Source organism: Glandiceps talaboti, chromosome 10, assembly GCF_964340395.1.
Source record: "Glandiceps talaboti chromosome 10, keGlaTala1.1, whole genome shotgun sequence".
In the NCBI taxonomy this organism is placed as follows: domain Eukaryota; kingdom Metazoa; phylum Hemichordata; class Enteropneusta; family Spengelidae; genus Glandiceps; species Glandiceps talaboti.
Window position 1 is genome coordinate 10772501 of NC_135558.1, and position 23180 is coordinate 10795680.

General features: G+C 34.7%; 2 protein-coding genes across 2 annotated transcripts in view; one reads left to right on the forward strand and one right to left on the reverse strand.

Moving 5' to 3' along the window:
* Nucleotides 1–4636: 4636 nt before the first annotated feature.
* Nucleotides 4637–23180, reverse strand: part of LOC144441147 (anaphase-promoting complex subunit 2-like) — a 90859-nt gene continuing 72315 nt past the window's right edge. Inside the window, exons 7-10 of the mRNA XM_078130685.1 lie at nt 8209–8511; nt 7300–7551; nt 6556–6794; nt 4637–5935 (exon numbers count right to left, since the gene is read on the reverse strand). Coding sequence (XP_077986811.1) covers nt 5723–5935; nt 6556–6794; nt 7300–7551; nt 8209–8511 — 1007 coding nt within the window. The 3' untranslated portion in view covers nt 4637–5722. The remainder of the gene's footprint in view (nt 5936–6555; nt 6795–7299; nt 7552–8208; nt 8512–23180) is intronic.
* On the forward strand, nt 16405–20101 carry LOC144440942 (uncharacterized). The gene has a single exon (XM_078130414.1). The coding sequence runs from the start codon at nt 16495–16497 to the stop codon at nt 19297–19299; it is 2805 nt and encodes a 934-aa protein (XP_077986540.1). The 5' UTR covers nt 16405–16494; the 3' UTR covers nt 19300–20101.

The following is a 23180-nucleotide window of genomic DNA, read 5'->3' on the forward strand; positions in this document are numbered from 1 at the left end:
TAAGCCATATTGCTGTTCATAAATTTTGCAGAAAATAATTGTAGTACAGCTAAGCTTATCTGTTCGTTCAATAATCGAACATTGATCAAGCACACCTTACTTAGGATACAGTTCACTGCAGGTCATGAAGTGGTCAAAGCACTTGTCGTCAGAAGTTGGTCTTTGTTCTTTGTTTCTGGCTACCATTATTCATAAAACTAGTCTACAATCTGTTAGACCCAACATTTGGCTCCCACGCAGGCTTCAAAGCACTTACAAAGAAATATCGGTCTTATGTCTAGCAGCGTCTAACTACGGGGTTATCGTTGCTATGGATTACTTTTCAACAATTGATCGACTTAGCTACGCGTACGTACATTTCTTTGCTATGACACTGGAAGACCTTTTATCCAAAAAATGTAATCCAAGAAAGACCGCAGGGTGATTCCGACTTGTATTCATTTCTTCACCTACCACATATTAGAACAATATGTCACGTGATCCATAAACGTTGCTGATATGAAAGTGTATATATAGCAAGTAATTTTCTTGTTTACAAAGAAACTTTCCTCTTAGCATGTAAAATGAACGTCGGATTTTTACTTGCCATTTTCAGTTTATCTACAGTGATAGTTTCTGTTAAAGGTAAGTTATTTCGTAATGTACACAGTCGTGTTTTAATACCATGCAATTATAAAATAGTATACCACAATATAGTTCCACGACTTGTTTAGATATAAACTCCTTCAGAGTTTAGACTTCAGAACTCTTCCATATATAAGCTGACTTTTCAGTGAGAGGAATTTTTTGTTTTTACATTTATTATTGAAGGTCATGGCCAAGTTACCAAACTACCTATACCATAGACCCTCCCCACTGGTGGAGGGTCTATGCCTATATACTAATCCGTGATTTGTTACTTGTCAAGGTAGCCCTTCCATAAAAAAAATCAAGACACGTGGATCGTCCTTGAATCAGAACAAGTACATTGTTAGTGTTTGACAGATAGGTTCTTCAGCTGTTTTTGGTGGGATGGAGAAGTTTATCAGTCGTCAGACTGGAAAAGAACACTGAGTTATCTGAAAGAAAAGGTTGTATGCAATATATATCAATATATTTCTTGACGCGCAGCACAAAATTATATTTACACGTATAACATATAAGTCAAATTTCAAAATCATAATGCAACTAATCACTAGTCAACAATAACAATAACAATAACAATTTTCAGTAGAATGAGCAACGTAACAGCGAAACATTTTGCCACTTCAAACCCGGTGTATAAATACAGTGTGGCCTTGTAAGATGAATCATAAAGACAGTGGAGAGATCTAGAGACGATGGGGTGAAAATGTTACTATAAAGAGTACTGTAACACTCTGGTCTGTAACAACATGAACAACACACATTTTTTCTTGTCATAAAATTCCAATCAACACACTTTAGGACAACTAGGTAAATTATCAAAACTGATTGTCGTTATTCCATGTGTATGTAAGAATTAAAGTCACCAAAAATGATCTGGTACCATTTTCATACATTTTTCATAGCACTTTTAGACGCGGATCTGCAAGTCTTTGCATGAGAAAATTGTACTATTTTGTATGTGATATCATAGATGTTAGAGATAGACTCTCCTGGTGGTGATACATGTGTAAAATTTGAGGGCTGTAAACAGACCTCTTCCAGTAAGCTTTACATGATTATGCCATCTTGCAGACTATAAATAGTTTTTAAAGAATGTACCTACATTTACAGCAACTATGAATGTCAAAAAAGGACATATCTTCGGAATCCCCATGATTTACACCACACGTTTCTATCTTCGTCAGGTCTCAATGAGGATGCCACTACGCCAGCGTCAGTGATGAACCAACAGCATAACCCTTCAGCGGATGAGATGATCACACAGAAACCCAAGCTATCAGTAGATGAAATGTTCACGGGTGAAATCCCAACAAAGTTGAAAACTCCGAGTGGTGACGGAGGGGGCGAGGAAGGTGCAGGGGGGCAGGATGGCACGGGCGGTCAGGATGGTGCAGGGGGCACGGGATCCGGAGGTCAAGATGGTGCTGTATCTGACGGCAGTTCGGTTCTGAATACCCAGGTTCTTGCTACATCTATGCTGTATTCATCGGCAATCATCTTTATCGCAGCTGCGCTTTATGTCTTCATAGCACTTGTATGTCTACCTGCAAGACGTCGTAAGAAGCGACGTGAAAGACAGCAAGTGAGATTCGAGCAAGAGAAGTTCAAACGGGAGGAGCACGAACTAGAACCCGTAGCTGTAACTGGTCCCGATGCTCTGCGGTGGCATACAACGGAGAGATCACAAAGTTTTGCATGGATTTAACATTTCGGGAATAAATTTAAAAACGAAACATTTTTGTAGTATTGAACATAACAATTCAGTTTAGTATGACATGTAAACGACTCCAAAGTAAACGCAATCTCCAATGTTTTAGTCCTGCTTGCAGACGGAACAAGTCGGAACTCGGTTCCGACATTGTCCTTGTTTTTGGACAATGTCAGAAGAGAGGTCAATACTCCGTCTGTAAACAGGACTAGCGGACACCGAACACCTAATTAGATTCATCAACAGCAACAAACGTTTTATATTATTTGACAAGGCCATCAATGTCGACAAAACTGACCAAGCAACCAATCGTCATATAAGTACATTGTACACGTATTTAAAGGCATGCATATGTAATTTCACAATTTGCATATTTTATGATATTTATATTAATCACATACTATCGCGTGATAATTACCTTGTAATAATTGGATTCTACATTGCATACAAATAATGGATTTGTATGCAATATTTGTCAGATTAATTTCATCTGATTAATTTGAAAGTGTTTAAAAAGTATTAGAAACTTCATGACAAACGAATATTGTATTTATGATCTCTGGATTCACAGTATTCGTGCATTTTCAGGGAAGCACTTCTCTACATTACATCAACTGTTACTGTAGATATACGTTTTTGGTACACATTTGAATTTACAAGTATTTGATATATATATCAAAATTTAAAGGCCGTATCCCTATTCTTATCCATAATCACAGATTCTTGTTATTTGTGAAAATTATCTTGAAAACCATTCTTGTTAACAGCTAACATTTTTTCTCAGAATGTTCATGTGTGATGGAGAACTGCATGGTAATTTTGCTTTGATTGCACTCCTGAAGCAGTTTGGAAAGACCATTAGATATGCGTTTATTTTATATAAACTATCATGTGTGAAGTTTTCAAGTGTAGTTTGAGACATGAATAGCACCATAAAGGAGTCAAATGCATCAATGACCTAATTTGCATACACAATTGATTTTATTCGGGGTGATATATATTCAGGAATGATATAAAACTTTGAGGTAATTGATTGGGAGACTCAATCTACCACATGTCAAGTCTTACCATAGTTTGTTCCAACATTTTCAATGTATACAGCTATTCAAGATTTTGGTTATTTTTTCATCACATGCCTAACAACCAAACTGAGTCTTTGTAAATGTTATAGCATATGCATTCATTCATTTATTCACTCATTCATCAAACTCTATTTAAAGAGGGTAGCCCAGTTGGCCAATGCTATTTTTATTTCTGTATGTAAGAGCTTATGCTTGTTACCTGTTCTTCTTTTACTATTTTTGTTGCTGCCACGAGCTTCCATGTATTTACCAGCATTTCTTTATCTCTTTATTTACATAAAATTGTATTTTTTGTCGTTATTGTGAACTCGTACCCGCCCAAATTTGTCTTAATTATTTATGTCTGGTCCATGGACTTTGATTAGTTCCTATGGAATTATTTCCATGGCCCTCACCAAAAATGTTCTTTCTGTTGCTTTCAAAGTTTGTGTATATATTTTTCTTCTCTGGTGGAATAAATTTCAATTCAATTCAATTCAATAATCTTCCCTATGACCCTCTGCATCAGCTAAGTGTTATAGGACGGTGTTGCTGCTGTCATTCCTGTGTACGTGTGTTAGTCTCTAAACCCTGGACTAAACATTTTATATTTATTTTAGGGCCTACAGTGTGAACAACTAATGGTAAAATATGCAATAAGACAAACATGCAATAAAACAAGTGATGTATAGCTGACTTGTGAGTGAATCCCATTATTTTTCCCATATCCCTGAACCTAAGAAGAAAATGATTTAGAATAGCATTGTTTTAGCGGATTGTTTTTTCCCCTCGGGATCAATCAGTCAATGAAATTTCTAAAGCGCCGATTTCCAGAGCAATGTTCTGGTCAGTAGCGCTGAATGGCTGAAGCACACCATATGCCTTGGGATAGTGTAAGCTTATGTTTGGCAGTCTGTCCGTTGGACTTCCCTCACATACTGCAGCACCAAACAAATACCCAACTATTTTAATTCCAGGTCACATTGTGATTAGGAGAGTGACAAATTAGATGTGCATGATGCAAGAAACATACAAATGTCTCCAAGTTTTTCATTCAGTCCAGAAATCCTGCTTCCATATTCTAGATGTTCATCACATACTTTACAAATTCACAGAGAGAATAATGCACAAACTGATATGTGTCTCTATGCCTTTTATTTGACAAAGTCAATATAAGATATACAGTATAGTTCTGTACACTTCTTTTACAAACTGTAAACATGAAAATTTTCACTAAAGAATCACTTTTGCTAATTTTGCTGGGAAAACAAAAAGCGCAAAAATAAGTAGTGACTAAAATGCCTTCACTGCACATGAACACATTGTACCAATCTGGTAATTAGTAAAAATTGGTGTTTGAGAACTGGCTGAAGATGTTAAAATTGCAAAATTTTGTAGTATTGAAAATATCATGAGTTTACAGTACATTTGAATGATTTACATACACTGCTTTGCATAGTATCAATATGTGTACTACATGTACATATATTTAGAGAGTTTCATTGATTTTTTCATATTCATTCCTTCCTTCATGTTTATGTACAGTGTACAGTTTGCATTATCTTTATCTGAAGTAGCATTTTACCCCCTAGGCTATGGCATGTTATACAAATAATGATTACATAATTTCTTGGTCAAGACCATGACTTCTGTCTGCTCACCACACTACACATATATTATTACAGGCATGCGTTAGAGTAAATCAACCTTCTTGTTCTATTTTGACCCTCTTGAAGTAAAATGTTACTACAGGTACTGAGAATTGTTATTCATGTCATGTGTCATATTTTGAAATGAATATTTCAAGACATACATTACTTCCATCAAGGTCAAGTTTAAATAACATAATTATGAACAACTGTTTCAATAATCAATTTTGGCAGTGGTATGCAAATAAAGCTGAATTACAATCTGACAGAAAATGTCTCTTCATGTTTTTGGTGAACTCTATTAGGATATACAAATTTCTCAGATTTTTACTTGGAATCTGAGAATTTCTAATAGATTCAATGACTCACTATATTCCATCAGAAAATAATTATTTTAACTTTGAAATCCAAGCACTCCTCATGCACTCACGATTGATTCCTGTGGAATTTACTATATTCCATCAGTAAATGTCATTTTTCATTTCATAACTTTGAAACTGAGGATTCCAAATGAGTGCTTCCTTCCGGAATTCACTGTATTCCATCAGAAAATGTCACTTTTCACATTTTAACTTTTGAATCCTCATGGGTTCAATCATTTCCTTATGGAATTTGGCATATCCGATCAAAAAGTGTTTGTATTTATGTTTTTACTCCAATATTACAGAAACCTTTCGTTAATTGCTTCCTTTAGGCAGTCTGTATACGCCACCAGAAAATATAAGTTTTTGTTCTTTGACTTTGGAATCTAAGAAATGTCTGAGTTCTTCTTCACTGCATTCTACAGCTGATGGGCCTTGCATAGCAAACATCTTTAACATAGAGTAGATACGTTCTAATGGTAAACTTTCTAAATTGGTCAGCATGCCCACAATGTATGACCAGAAAACCTGTAGGAAATCAAAACAAACAAGTTTGTGTAAGGTGCGATATTGTAATGTGAAGCTTCAATACTGTTTTGATAAATTCAATCTGTGTGACAATCTATACTTCTTGGATGTACAGAATGATGTGTTGTTCACTGAATTTGACTCTACCGAACAACGCAGGTTTTCCCCTGGTACGCTGGTTTCATGGGATGGCCCCCTCACTGGACTGCTTGGGAGACAAGTGTTTATTAACTTAAAGAACTATCTAGTATAAATAAAGATTATCATTATTATTATGTTTCCCGGGAAATTTGAAACAAATGTATTTGAAGGAAAGGATCTTGAGATTTGATGTCACAGATAGCACTAGACTATTTGAAAGTTGATGTGTAAAACTAGTCCAGCTGTCAAGTTGTTTTTATTTCATTTACTGTAGTTTTGTAGGACAATAGACAAACCCTATTGTTAAACAGTTTCACATGACTACTACAATTCAATGGCCTAACTATAAAATTTGTTGATCAAAGATCAATATGTATCAGATAACCATGACATGACTTCACTTTTCCAGTAAGTATTGAAAACCTTCATTAACATTTACCAATGTGACCTGGATTCAAACCAAAAGGTCAAGTTCTTACCTGGAGTTCTTCTTCTCTTTGATCTTGTGCTGATGCCATGGCAGACTCGGTTTCCTCATCACTGTCAATCATCATGACCTCATGGTTGCCCCGCCCACCTGGTCTTTCTTCTATTAGTACAAATGTATCTGTGGTCTGTTCTTTGACAACACCCTGACTTTGCCAGAATGCTATCTTCCGTCGTAAAGCAGCACTTGGTACCTGCATGACACTGCTTAATTCATCAACTGTCCACGTATCTGCAATAGTCACATAATACATCATACTATAGTATGCACAAATATCACATGGTATGGGTGATATATCCTGGCATTATACACAAATATCACATGGTACGGGTGATATATCCTAGCATTATACACAATATCACATGGTATGGGTGATATATCCTAGCATTATACACAAATATCACATGGTATGGGTGATATATCCTAGCATTATACACAATATCACATGTCTATTACTAGCAAATTCTAGTCTTAAAATTATGAGATCATCATCCACGTACACATCTCCAAACAAGCAGTGTGCCTTCTAAGCCAATTGACATACCACTGACAACAGTAATTTCTTGTAGCCACACCCAAATTTGGTATTCCTCTATCCCGTGTGTGAAGTAACTGACAAGAAAACCTAGTTCTTATCATTTTGAACCAGAACACAAAATATTGCCTATCATTTAGAGGGCACATTGCCAACAAGTCCAGTATTATGAAGTTCAAAAACATCCCCATCTATTCTTACCTTTTTCCTGGAAGTGCATAATGATAGTGGCGTGGATTGGAGACACAGATAAAGTAAGTTTCCTATCTTTTAGTTCTACATCGAGATTCACCAATCCTAGATGTGGTTTCCAGTTCAGTGTTCTCATTCCTTTCAATGTCTCATACTCCTTGGTGTAATTTTCCATGCCGTCTTTGATAGACTGTGGCAGCTCTAATTTTTCTTCACGGAAAGACGGCCAGAACTGAGCTGATAGAATCATGGTGTTTAAGTCTAAATGCTGAAATAGTAAAGATATACATGTGAAACTTAACTTTCACTGCTGAATTTCCTGGTCCTTTTTTTCAAATTTCTTTTTTATTTGTACATTTACAATATTAGTACTCTCTGAGACTGTTGAATTATCAGTTCTGTTTAGCGTATAAATGATACTTTATAATTCAAAAATTCTATTTTCCATTGTAATTTTCTACAAACAACATTATTTCTCATGGTTCTCTCCTATACCTTTTAGAGAAGTGGCTTCAAGCCTATAATTTCTCAAAAACAACATAATACATGTACTGTCACTCAATTAGTCAGTCAATCAGTGAAACTAGTCAATCAATCAATTGACCAATCCATTTATAGTGTTCAGTGCTTCCAGGGCAAAGTAAATTTCACAGGTGCTTTACAGTTAGAAATTGCCTCAGAGAATATATAAACATAACATTGCATTATTTTGTTAAGCAAATCTCCCTTGGCTATATTTTTTCAGCAAGATAACTTTATGTACATGTACATATAGGTAATAAAATGGTATTGCCATTCTGTTAAATAACAAAGTGGTTGAGAAAATGCAATCATGCAAACAGATAGTTTTATAGGACCATTTGATGAATGTCTTGACCTTTGACATGTAAATGTTGACCTTTGACCCATAATATTGACTCACATCATCTGCCTTCTCATCTTTTTCTTTCTTGTCTTCCTGTTCTCTGATATGTGTGTTAATTCTCTTAGAGTCAGCTACATCTTTCAGCATCACTTCACAGTAGTGTAATTGAGATTCTCCAAATCGAAGTTTCAAGAGTTCCAGGTACCGAATCTCACGGGCTGTGTCGTAATTGAAGCTAGACAGGATCCTATCGGCGAGCAATGTGCGGTACTCGTTGACGAATAATTCACGACTGCCATAGATGTTGACCAGCATACTAATGATGTCAGATGATCGCCGACTTTTGGAAGTCTTGGCTGAAATTTAAGATTGCACAATTTATTCAAATGATTCAACAATTTTCACACTTTCACTCCTTTTTATTTTGGTAGATATGTTTTTGTCTACAGTGCACTTTGTGAGTTGATAGAGAAACACTATTCCAGGAAATAAGGCATAAAGGAGCTTTTATGAACTTTGGGTTTCGGAGAGTCATTTCATGATTTTATATCATTTACAATTCATGAAAAATAACTTGAAACTTGTTCCCCATTCATCATTGTTCAGTGAATGACCTCGTCATGGCCATGCCCCTGTCTCGTGACAATCGGGAGACAGACATTGCATCTTGTGAATCAGCAGATATGCATTGCATCATGGAAATCAGCAGACATGCACAGGCAAAAGCAGAACATAAATGTTCATGATAGTTTCATTTACATATATAATAAGCACTTAACAGTTGTGAATAGGGGTAGTGTGGGTCCTAAAAGCAATTTTAAAAATACAGAAATTATGAGACTCCAGATGTGTCTGTTATGCACTCACATACAACCATTCCAGACTTGCATGACCTGTGTCAAGAGGAACTGAGAACTATTACTAATACTTGTATGCCGCCAGTGTTGTCATTTACTTTCATATCCTAATATTATGCAAATTGTCTCTGCGTGACACCTAAGGACTCAACCTGGTTTTTGTTTTCAGTGTAAATTATATACAATAGTACATTTAAAAAAAAATGATATATGTAAATGTACATGGGGGAAGTTTGAAATGTCACTGTTATGAGACTAACAATTTAGACAGTTACCAAGTAAGTACCAGGAAGTAAAAAGTTCAAAAAAAGAGTTTATACCTATTTGCGGTAAATATAAAAAAAAAACTGCCAATGGCGTTGAAGCACAACTGTAAAATTTGAAATAATAAAAAGAAAAAAATGTTCATCCACATGCCAATCAATACTTGTTACCCATGCAACATCTAAATATATTCTCCCAGTATTTCGGATGAGTACTAAGTCATTGAGGATGAATGATTCCCCTCATGTCAGCCTTGTCCCTCTGAGTCGATAAATGAGGGATACAGACATAAGGGGACTCATGAGTCTGAGATGACGTAGCACGAATGAGAAATACTGGGAGATTATTTATTTATAATATACAGGGACCCACTAATTTTAAATTAATTTTTTTTTTTTAAATTTACAGTGAACACACATTAATTTTATGAAGTGAAGGGGCTACAGTGCTCAGCTGTTCATTCACTTTTCAGAATGTAGTCAGCATTGCGACAGCTATCGTCGCTGCTACAACTACTAACTTATACATTTTGATCAGTAAAATCAAACTACAGACTTTCAGGAAGGGAGTATTTTGTCAACGACGAGACGTCTCTCAAGAGCAGTGACTATTTCTTTGACAAACTATAGACAATTTCATCGGAATAAATGAGAATAACCGAAAGACTGATGTGATCCATGTCATGAACAATTCTTAATCTAAACACCCTTAAGAATGTTCCCACCAAATTTCAGACCGATTTGCCCACTAGTTTTTGAGTTTAAGGTTTTTGACCAAAAATCCCATTTTTTGACCCAAATCACATACCGATGGTAAGATCATTTTGATTTGAACAATTTCCCAAGTAGACACCAAAGGTAATACACCCACCAAATATCATGGCAATCGGCCCAGCAGTTTTTTACTTCAACTTGTTTACACACACACACACACACACACACACCCACACAGATAGACAGACAGATAGACAAACAAACAGACAGACAGACAGACAGACTGACTCTTTGCCATGCCTATAGCACTACTGAACCTTATCAGTTGTGCTAAAAATGAAAGTTCAAAAAGGGAGCACATATGAATATGAAAGTTTATGTAAGTGTCATTGATACAATTAGTCAGATTATGAAAACACCCAATGATGTCATTGTTTCACAAAGGAAGTTACTGGAGTAAAGTTATACTCAGTTCAGTAAACACATGGTTTAGTTAAAACTGTGGCCTACACAAGCAAGGAATACAGATACAAGATCTTTATTTTTCAAACAGCCCATGGAGCTCTCTTTTGATGCTAAACAACCAATGTGACAAGATGTGGATAATCTACAAGTTACATGTTGTACTCCAGCTGGGGTTCCTACTCCTGACTGTTGATATTCCTGTGGTCTCTTCAGATGTAACATGTAAGGTGTACAACCAGTCATATGTTGACTGTAGTTGGAGAGAATTGGATAGCATCCCTGACAATTTACCAACATTTGCCATACATCTTAACTTGTATGGTAATGAGGTTGTATCTTTACCACCAGGCAGTTTAGCAAGTCTAAAACAACTGGAGTACCTTAGACTTCAAAGCAACAATATAGAAACTCTCCCTTCTGGCTGTCTACAAGGTCTTCATCAACTGAAAGTACTGATCATGGCAGACAATTCTATTTCCTATATTGAAACACATGCTTTCAGAGATGTCCCTAAACTAGAAATTCTTGACATGTCTTTCAACTATGACCTCAGAGGAATTCCAGACTATGTGTTCACTTCCCTGAAAAACTTGGTTACACTTGACCTGAGTCATACTGGAATTGAAATTTTGTCATCTACATCCTTGCAAGGACTTGTCAATTTACAAGAATTATATCTTGCTAGAAGTCCAATAACTGAAGTGGCAGATGGTACATTTCAAGACCAGAAGAAATTAAGAATATTAGAGTTGCTTGGTCACAACATAGTCTGTTTTCCTGGTCAATCACTCAAACCTTTGAGAAATATTGAAACACTCATTTTCTCAGCCATGGATATAGCATTTGATAGTGATTGTGGGGACATTGATCTGAGAGACTTTCAAAAACTAGAAGTAGTTTCTCTTGATTCTATCAACATGAATGATTCAAATATACAGAGTATAACATTTGGGGATATCCAACTGCAGAAGTTGGATTTATCAAACAATACTTTGAAATGTCCAATTAATGGTACATTTAATGCATTTAGAGCTACAAAGCTGAACTTACATGATAATTCAATCAATGGTGAATGTCTGGAGAAGTTACTGTATGACCTTGAACATTCTGATGTCAAATTTCTGTATTTGGGGAACACAAGACGAGAATTAGCAGTAAGAACCACAAGCACTACTTTCAGAGGTTTAAGGACATCAAAGTTAGAAGAACTGTTGATACTAAACATGTATGTTGAAGAAACCATCTTGTCTGCAGGAATTTTCCAATGGATGCCATATTTGAAAACCTTAAAAATAAATAGGAGTCGTCAATTAAAACTTCCAAGGAAAATCTTCAATGGATTACAAAATTTGAAAACTTTGGCAATACATAATAATGACATTGATGACATTGCACTTGGAGTTTTTAATGATTTGACATCACTGACAACACTGCAAATACGATGGAATACGTTTAAAGGTTCGTATACAATGAATGACATTTTAGAAAATTTACAGAATCTCACTACTTTACAATACCTGTATTTAGATAACAACTACATACAAGGTGGAGATCTTTCATATTCTTTAAGTCACATGACTTCCCTAATAGAGTTACATATGTCCGATAAAAGTGGAAATGTATTATTTTCTCCTCAAAGCATTGGTGTGGAAAAACTTCAAAATCTCCAAGCACTGTCAATTGGTTTTTATCCTTGGGAAGAATTTGCTCCGAATCCATCACTTAAAAAGTTTTCTTTGACCAGCATGATACAAACACCTGTTCGTTCAAAATTTACAAAAGGTTTTACACTTTTTTTTGACATTACAACAAGTTTGCAAACTTTAACTATCGACAATATACTATTTGAAACCATTCCAAACAATTCAGTCCCTTCTTTAGTATCATTAACACTTAAGGATGTCTATTTTAAAAACCCAGGTGATGTTTTTGAGTTCATTAATCTATTCCCCAATATAGAAGAATTGTCTCTATCTGGTGTAGAAGGTCTGACAAATAAATTTATGGTGGACTTGCTGCCAACATTTTCTCATTTAGAAACACTGACAATTATGAATACAAAAATCAGTGAAATTAATACACAAGCACTGAGAAATTTACATAATTTATCAACTTTTACAATTGAGGATAATCATTTAGACTGCTCCAAATGCAACATGAAGGAATTTGTAAAATGGATGAAAACTGACACAAAAGTCTATGTTGAACCATCCATTATCAAATGTGTAGAGCCATACAATATGAATGGAAAGTCTGTGTTAACTTTGACCTTTGGATGGGAATGTAATCTAGCATTTATGATTTCAGTACCTGTTACTTGTATTTTTGCCTTTTCAGCAATTTGTATAGGGCTTTGTGTTCATTTTCGTTGGTATATACGCTATGGTTGTTTCCTCATCAAACTAAAACGTGGTGGTTATCAACTCCAAGTCAATGATGAGGAGCAGCCATTGAATATCAGATATGATGCATTTGTTTGTTACAATGAAAATGACAGAAATTGGGTCATGCAGCAATTAATTCCTCATTTGGAAAACATTGATCCACCTAGTTTCAAACTCTGTTTGCATGAACGTGATTTTATGCCAGGTATTGATATTTTTGACAACATTCTTGAAAGTATAGAGACTAGTCACAAAACTATGTTGATACTGTCACCTGGCTTTGCACAAAGTGAGTGGTGTTATTTTGAGATGAGAATGGCTCAAGATCATTTATTTCGAGAGAGGAGAAATCTCCTCCTCCTTGTGTTGTTACATGAAATTCCTGATAATGACATGCCCCGAATTTTACGAAAGATGTTATTGACCCAAAAATATATCAAATGGACAGAAAATGCAGTTGGTCAGAGACTTTTCTGGGAGAAATTAAAAGTTGCATTAAGATCTGACAACAGAGTTAACAGAGTGGCAAATATTTGAGGTTTGGAAAGTGCCATTTTTGCCTTTTCAACATCTAGGGTTTTTTTTATGCATTTTTATGCAAGTCTTTATACTGTGTACAAGACGAACTATGTCAGTCACCTATAATTGATTGATAACTTCACGAAAGACATTCAACATGTTTGACTTACTAGTATTTCTGCATTTAATACACTTGTATTGATTACTGCTATCAACTTAAAGGAAAAGACAGCCAGGTTTTTTCTACCTTCAGTATGCTTGTATTGATTACTGCTATCAATTTACAAATATATGAGCAACTCATATATGATTTGGGTGATGAAATAATACGTTGGTAATTTTTCAATTTTGAAACTTGTAAGGAAGCCCTACTGCACTAAACATTTGGTCAACTTCAACCATCTTGTGGATTTCCTGCAAGGGTTTATGGGAAACATGTAGATGACATCATATATACCCCAGTTTCATTGGCTTGATATTCTCCATGTATTTGTGAAAGTTATTTGAAATATTCACATTTTCTTTTTGTTCAGTACCTTCCATGTTTCTGTAGACTGCACTTTAAAAATGTTTTCTGATTGATTGTATTTTATTGTAATATCACTGCAGCACAAATATCGAATTAATTTCTAAGAACTTGAAAAAATCATCAGTAATTTAGTTGAATTCATTGGATGGACTATTACAAGTATTAATATGTATTGTACAAATCTTTTCACTGACACTTTTTTTAAATAGAGATTTTGTTGCAAATAATTCGGCAGCGATTTGGTCAAATTTGATAATAAATAATTTGATAATGGAACACAGTGTCACCTATTGTTTGTCTCCTTTGTGTCAGGTTTGAATGAAATCATGATTGCATGTTAGAGGGTATGGCTGTAGAACCTTTGTAATAGCTCCCTTCCTGATGTATATCATGTGTAGATATTGATATATCAGAACAAAATGTCAATTATTGACATTCATCCACAACTTAAATGCCAGGGATACAATCCTTGGTTTCACATTGGTGCTACCTTATTAGTTGAATCATAAGGGATTCCTAGTACTCCTTGGTTTCACATTGGTGCTACCTTATATTAGTTGAATCATAAGGGATTCCTAGTACTCCTTGGTTTTCACATTGGTGCTACCTTATTAGTTGAATCATAAGGGATTCCTAGTACTCCTTGGTTTTCAGGATTCCTAGTATTCCTTGGTTTCACATTGGTGCTACCTTATATTAGTTGAATCATAAGGGATTCCTAGTACTCCTTGGTTTTCACATTGGTGCTACCTTATTAGTTGAATCATAAGGGATTCCTAGTACTCCTTGGTTTTCAGGATTCCTAGTATTCCTTGGTTTCACATTGGTGCTACCTTATATTAGTTGAATCATAAGGGATTCCTAGTACTCCGTGGTTTCACATTGGTGCTACCTTATTAGTTGAATCATAAGGGATTCCTAGTACTCCTTGGTTTGCAGGATTCCTAGTACTCCTTGGTTTTCACATTGGTGCTACCTTATTAGTTGAATCATAAGGGATTCCTAGGACTCCTTGGTTTTCAGGATTCCTAGTACTCCTTGGTTTTCACATTGGTGCTACCTTATATTAGTTGAATCATAAGGGATTCCTAGTATTCCTTTGTTCTGGATCAATTTTTTCTATAGCTCTATCAGTCAACTGTTCTCCACTACTAATGTTTTACCCTAATCTGAAGTCGGTCTTCAACAATACATAATGTAGTTCAAGATCTGAGGGTAATTAGTAATTATTCATTTTAATATTAATTGTAAGTTGTTAAATGCAAATGTAATGATAACTCACTATCAATGGAGAATATTCACAAACCTAGGATCATGCACTATAGTGTGGTTTAATATGCAAGGGGATCTGTAGACTCCTACATGTAGTGTAAAATCAAAGGTGATTGTTATTCATTTATGCAAATTATATTCACAAGTTTTGTTACCATATGCAAATTTAATGATAACAACTCATTATCAATGAAAAGTATTTATTTATATATAAGTATTCATTGATCTCTCTGATCATACACTGTATATGCCAACATATATGTACATCAACAAAGTTTGTACAATATTTGCTCTTTGTAATCTATATAGATATAACATTTTATAAAGGTTGAACCTTGCATTCCTAAAATATAGTCGACAAGTAATTATGCAAATTACTCACTCAAGCAAAAAGCTATATTAATACGATTTAGAAGACACATGTGCTTTGTCATCATCAATGTATCTACCAAATAATTAATTATATGAAAATTACAGAATTCATTAACATATTGCCTAATTACTGAAAATCATTATTTATGTAAATGCATTATCTATATTCATTTCATGTTTACTATAAAAATCTAATCAGTTTCAGCTATTACCCCAAAGTACCAACTTGCACCAAATTTCATTTGAATTGATATCGCTTTGAGGAAATGACATAGAAAGACACACATACACCAACACAGAGACAGACAGACAGACACAGACAGACAGACAGACAGACAGACAGACAGAGAACCATTTCAAAATATTCCTTTAGAACAGATAATCAGTCATAGTAAAATGTGACCATCCCCTGATTTCATTTTCTTAAATATGGCCCTTCGCTAAGAAATAATTTATAACACCTACCCCCTCCCATTCTGACATACTTCCACTATTTTGTAAACACAGAAGTCTCTCATATCACTGTTATATTTATACTGTTTGTTTATGATATCTGTACATGATAGTTGATAGTATGACTTTGTTTGATATAAACAATTCAAAAAGCTGCCTAAATTTTGAAGTTAACAAAGTTACCAATGCTTTTAATAGTTTTCATACACATAAACAAAAACCCACAATACACCAGGAAGTAAAATATACATGGATACCAACCGGAAGTAAAGAAAATGAAAGTTCAAAAAGGGTTCACATATTAATACGAAAAGCTATGTGAGAGTCATTGATACAACTAGTCAGATTATGAAAACACCCATCCCAATGATGTCATTGTTTCACAAAGGAAGTTACTGGAATACAGTTCTGCTCAGTTCAGTGTACACGTAGTTCAGTTAAAACTGGACTACAGAAGTAAGGAATACAAGATCTGGGAGATTTCTTTCCACACAGCCTGTGTTCTCTTTTGATGCCAAATAACCAATGTGACAAGATGTGGATAATCTACAAGTTACATGTTGTACTCCAGCTGGGGATCCTACTCCTGACTGTTGATATTCCTGTTGTCTCTTCAGATGTAACATGTAAGGTGTACAACCAGTCATATGTGGACTGTAGTCAGAGAGAATTGGATAGCATCCCTGACAATTTACCATCGTTTGCTACAGATCTTGATTTATATCGTAATGACATCACATCTTTACCACCAGGCAGTTTAGCAAGTCTGCAACAACTGGAGCATCTGGGACTTGCGAACAACAATATAGAAACTCTCCATTCTGGCTGTCTACAAGGACTTCATCAACTGAAAATATTGATCATAAAAACTAATGCTCTTTCCTATATTGAACCAAATGCTTTCAGAGATGTCCCTAAACTAGAAATTCTTGACATGTCTTCTAACCATGACCTCAGAGGAATTCCAAATTATGTGTTCACTCCTCTGAAAAACTTGGTTACACTTCATCTGAGATACACTGGAATTGAAATGCTGTCATCGTCATCCTTACAAGGACTTGTCAATTTACAAGAATTATATCTCAATGGAGGTTCAATAACTGAAGTGGCAGATGATACATTTAAAGACCTGAAGAAATTAAGAATATTAGATTTGAGTAATAACAACTTTGCCTGTTTTCCAAGTAAATCACTTAAACCTTTGACAAATGTTGAAATAATTCGATTTTCAGGCCAGTACTTAACATCTGACAGTGACTGTGACAACATTGATCTGAGAGATTTTCAAAAACTAGAAATAGTTTCTCTAGATAGAAATAATATCAATGACTCAAATATACAGAGTATGACATTTAGAGATGTCCCATTACATGAGCTGGTTTTATCAGGCAATAATTTGAAATGCCCAATTAATGGTACATTAAATGCAGTTAGAGCTACAATGCTGGACCTGACTGATAATCTAATCGATGGTGAATGTCTGGAGAAGTTACTGTATGATCTTGAACATTCTGATGTGAAAGTTCTGCACTTGGGAAACATAAGTCCTGAATTACCAGTAAGAATCACGAGCACTACTTTCAGAGGTTTGAGAACATCAAAATTAAAAGAACTATTGATACAAAATATGTATGTTGAAGAAACAAACTTGTCTGCTGGAGTTTTCCAATGGATGCCACATTTGAAAACTTTGGAATTAACTTTAAATCATCAATTTAAACTTCCAAGAACAATGTTCAATGGATTACAAAATTTGAAAACTTTGGGATTACGTGAGAATGACTTTGATGACATTGAACTTGGAATTTTCAATGATTTGACATCATTGACAACACTGCAAATACAATGGAATATGTTTAAAACTTTGTATACAATGAACGACATTTTAGAAAATTTACAGAATCTCACCACATTACAATACCTGTATTTAGATGACAACAACATAGAAGGTGGATTTGTTTCATATTCTTTAGGTCACATGACTTCTCTGATAGAGTTGGATATGTCACACAGTAGTTCAACTGTATTTGTTACTCCTCAAGCCATGGGTGTGGAGAAACTTCCAAATCTCCAATCACTATCAATAGATGTTTCTCCTTCGAGAAAATATACTATAAATCCATCACTTAAAGTGTTTTATTTAACCAGCGCAAGACAAACAAGTGTTCGTTCAAAGGATTTTACACATTTTTTTGACAATAGAACAAGTTTGCAAACTTTAACAATCGACAATATACAATTTGAAACTATTCCAAACAATTCAGTCCCTTCTTTAGTATCATTAACACTTAAGGATGTCTATTTTAAAAACCCAGCTGATGTTTTTGAGTTCATTAATCTATTCCCCAATATAAAAGAACTGTCTCTGACTGGTGTAGAAGGTCTGACAAATAAATTCATGGTGGACTTGCTGTCATCATTTTCTCATTTAGAAACACTGATCATTATGAATACAGAGATCAGTGAAATTAATGCACAAGCACTGACAAATTTAATTAATCTGACAAAGTTTGCTTTTGAGGATAATCACTTAGACTGCTCCTCATGCAACATGAAGGAATTTGTAGAATGGATGAAAACTGACAGAAAAGTCTATGTTGAACAATCCATTATCAAATGTGTAGAGCCGTACAATATGAATGGAAAGTCTGTGTTAACTTTGACCTTTGGATGGGAATGTAATCTAGCATTTATGATTGCAGTACCTGTTACTTGTATTTTTGCCTTTTCAGCAATTTGTATTGGACTTTGTGTTCATTTTCGTTGGTATATACGCTATGGTTGTTTCCTCATCAAACTAAAACGTGGTGGTTACCAACTACAAGTCAACGATGAGGAGCAGCCATTGAATATCAGATATGATGCATTTGTTTGTTACAATGAAAATGACAGAGATTGGGTCATGCAGCAATTAATTCCTCATTTGGAAAATATTGATCCACCTAATTTCAAACTCTGTTTGCATGAACGTGATTTTATGCCAGGAATTGATATATTTGACAACATTCTTGAAAGTATAGAAACTAGTCACAAAACTATGTTGATACTGTCACCTGGCTTTGCACAAAGTGAGTGGTGTTATTTTGAGATGAGAATGGCTCAAGATCATTTATTTCGACAGAAGAGAAATCTTCTCCTCCTTGTGTTGTTACATGAAATTCCTGATAATGACATGCCAAGAGTTTTACGAAAGATGTTACTGACCCAGAAATATATCAAATGGACTGAAAATGAAGTTGGTCAGAGACTTTTCTGGGAGAAATTAAAAGTTGCATTAAGATCTGACAACAGAGTTAACAGAGTGGCAAATATTTGAGGTTTGAAAAGTGTCATTTTTGTGTTTTCAACATCTAGGGGTGATTCAGACAACATTTTTATGCAAGTCTTTATACTGTGTACAAGACGAACTATGTCAGTTACCTATAATTGATTAGTCTAGGGGTGATTCAGACAACATTTTTATGCAAGTCTTTATACTGTGTACAAGACGAACTATGTCAGTCACCTATAATTGATTGATAACTTCACAAAAGGCATTCAAGATGTCTGACTTATTTCTGCATTTAATACACTTGTATTGATTACTGCTATCAACTTAAAGGAAAAGACCAGCCAGGTTTTTTCTACCTTCAGTACGCTTGTATTGATTACTGCTATCAACTTACAAATATATGAGCAACTCATATACGAATTGGGTGATAAAATAATACCTTGGTAAATTTTTCAATTTTGAAACTTGTAAGGAAGTCCTACTGCACTAAACATTTGGTCAACTTCAACCATCTTGTGGATTTCCTGCAAGGGTTTATGGGAAACATGTATATGACATCATATATACCCCAGTTTCATTGGCTTGATATTCTCCATGTATTTGTGAAAGTTATTTGAAATATTCACATTTTGTTTTTGTTTAGTACCTTCCATGTTTCTGTAGATTGAGTTGAGATACTTTTAAAATGTTTCTGATTGATTCCATTTTATTGTAATATCAGCACAAATATTGAATTAATTTGAAGAACTTTAGTTGAATTCATTGGATGGACTATTACAAGTATTAATATGTATTGTACAAATATTTTCACTGACACTTTTTTTAAATAGAGATTTTGTTGCAAATAATTCGGCAGCGATTTGGTCAAATGTGATAATAAATAATTTGATAATGGAACACAGTGTCACCTATTGTTTGTCTCCTTTGTGTCATGTTTGAATGAAATCATGATTGCATGTTAGAGGGTATGGCTGTAGAACCTTTGTAATAGCTCCCTTCCTGATGTATATCATGTGTAGATATTGATATATCAGCACAAAATGTCAATTATTGACATTCATCCACAACTTAAATGCCAGGGATACAATCCTTGGTTTCACATTGGTGCTACCTTATATTAGTTGAATCATAAGGGATTCCTAGTACTCCTTGGTTTCACATTGGTGCTACCTTATATTAATTGAATCATAAGGGATTCCTAGTACTCCTTGGTTTTCAGGATTCCTAGTACTCCTTGGTTTCACATTGGTGCTACCTTATATTAGTTGAATCATAAGGGATTCCTAGTACTCCTTGGTTTCACATTGGTGCTACCTTATTAGTTGAATCATAAGGGATTCCTAGTACTCCTTGGTTTCACATTGGTGCTACCTTATTAGTTGAATCATAAGGGATTCCTAGTACTCCTTGGTTTCACATTGGTGCTACCTTATTAGTTGAATCATAAGGGATTCCTAGTACTCCTTGGTTTGCAGGATTCCTAGTACTCCTTGGTTTCACATTGGTGCTACCTTATTAGTTGAATCATAAGGGATTCCTAGTACTCCTTAGTTTTCACATTGGTGCTACCTTATTAGTTGAATCATAAGGGATTCCTAGTACTCCTTAGTTTTCACATTGGTGCTACCTTACTAGTTGAATCATAAGGGATTCCTAGTATTCCCTGATTTTCACATTGGTGCTACCTTATTAGTTGAATCATAAGGGATTCCTAGTACTCCTTGGTTTTCAGGATCCCTTTTACTCCTTGGTTTTCACATTCGTGCTACCTTATAGTTGAATTATAAGGGATTCCTAGTACTCCTTAGTTTTCACATTGGTGCTACCTTATTAGTTGAATCATAAGGGATTCCTAGTACTCCTTAGTTTTCACATTGGTGCTACCTTACTAGTTGAATCATAAGGGATTCCTAGTATTCCCTGATTTTCACATTGGTGCTACCTTATTAGTTGAATCATAAGGGATTCCTAGTACTCCTTGGTTTTCAGGATCCCTTTTACTCCTTGGTTTTCACATTCGTGCTACCTTATAGTTGAATCATAAGGGATTCCTAGTACTCCTTAGTTTTCACATTGGTGCTACCTTATTAGTTGAATCATGTGGGATTCCTAGTACTCCTTGGTTTTCACATTGGTGCTACCTTATTAGTTGAATCATAAGGGATTCCTAGTACTCCTTGGTTTTCAGGATTCCTAGTACTCCTTGGTTTTCACATTAGTGCTACCTTATTAGTTGAATCATAAGGGATTCCTAGTACTCCTTGGTTTCACATTGGTGCTACCTTATTAGTTGAATCATAAGGGATTCCTAGTACTCCTTGGTTTTCAGGATTCCTAGTACTCCTTGGTTTTCACATTGGTGCTACCTTATTAGTTGAATCATAAGGGATTCCTAGTATTCCTTTGTTCTGGATCAATTTTTTCTATAGCTCTGTCAGTCAATTGTTTTCTACTACTAATGTTTTACCCTAATCTGAAGCCAGTCTTCAACAACACATAATGTAGTTCAAGATCTGAGGGTAATTAGTAATTATTCATTTTCATTTTATTCATTTGTTGTTATATGCAAATGTAATGATAACTCATTATCAGTGGAGAATATTCACAAACCTAGGATCATGTACTATAGTATGGTTTAATATGCAAGGAGATCTGTAGACACCTACATGTAGTGTACAATCAAAGGTGATTAGCATTCATTTATGCAAATTATATTCACAAGTTTTGATACTGTGTGCAAATTTAATGATAACAGCTCATTATCAATGAAAAGTATTTATTTATTAAATTATTTATTTATATATAAGTATTCATTGATCTCTCTGATCATACACTGTATATGCCAACATATATGTACATCAACAAAGTTTGTACAATATTTGCTCTTTGTAATCTATATAGATATAACATTTTATAAAGGTTGAACCTTGCATTCCTAAAATATAGTCGACAAGTAATTATGCAAATTACTCCTTCAAGCAAAAAGTTACATCAACATGATTTAGAAGACACATGCTTTGTCATCATCAATGTATCTACCAAATAATTAATTATATGAAAATTACAGAATTCATTAACATATTGCCTAATTACTGTAAATCATTATTTATGTAAATGTATTATCTATATTCATTTCATGTTTACTATAAAAATCTAATCAGTTTCAGCTATTACCCCAAAGTACCAACTTGCACCAAATTTCATTTGAATTGATATCGCTTTGAGGAAATGACATAGAAAGACACACATACACCAACACAGAGACAGACAGACAGACAGACAGACAGACAGAGAACATTTCAAAATATTCCTTCATAACAGATAATCAGTCTTAGTAAAATGTGACCATCCCCTGATTTCATTTTCTTAAATGTGGCCCTTTGCTAAAAAATAATTTGTAACACCTAACCCCCCCCCCCTCCCATTCTGACTTACCTCCACCATTTTGGAAATACTGAAGTCTCTTGTACCACTAGTATTATATTTAAACTGTTTGTTTATGATATCTGTACATGATTGTTGATAGTATGACTTTGATTTGATATAAACAATTCAAAAAGCAGCCTAAATTTTGAAGTTAACAAAGTTTAATATCATTGTTTTTAGTTATCCTACACATAAACAAACCATCGTACCCCAGGAAGTAAAAGATACATGTATACCAACCGGAAGTAAAGAAAATGAAAGTTCAAAAAGGGTTCACATATTAATATGAAAAGCTATGTGAGTGTCATTGATACAATTAGTCAGATTGTGTAAACACCCATCCCAATGATGTCAATGTTTCACAAAGGAAGTTACTGGAATACAGTTCTGCTCAGTTCAGTATACACGTAGTTCAGTTAAAACTGTGGACTACAGAAGTAAGGAATACAAGATCTGGGAGATTTCTTTTCACACAGCCTGTGTTCTCTTTTGATGCCAAA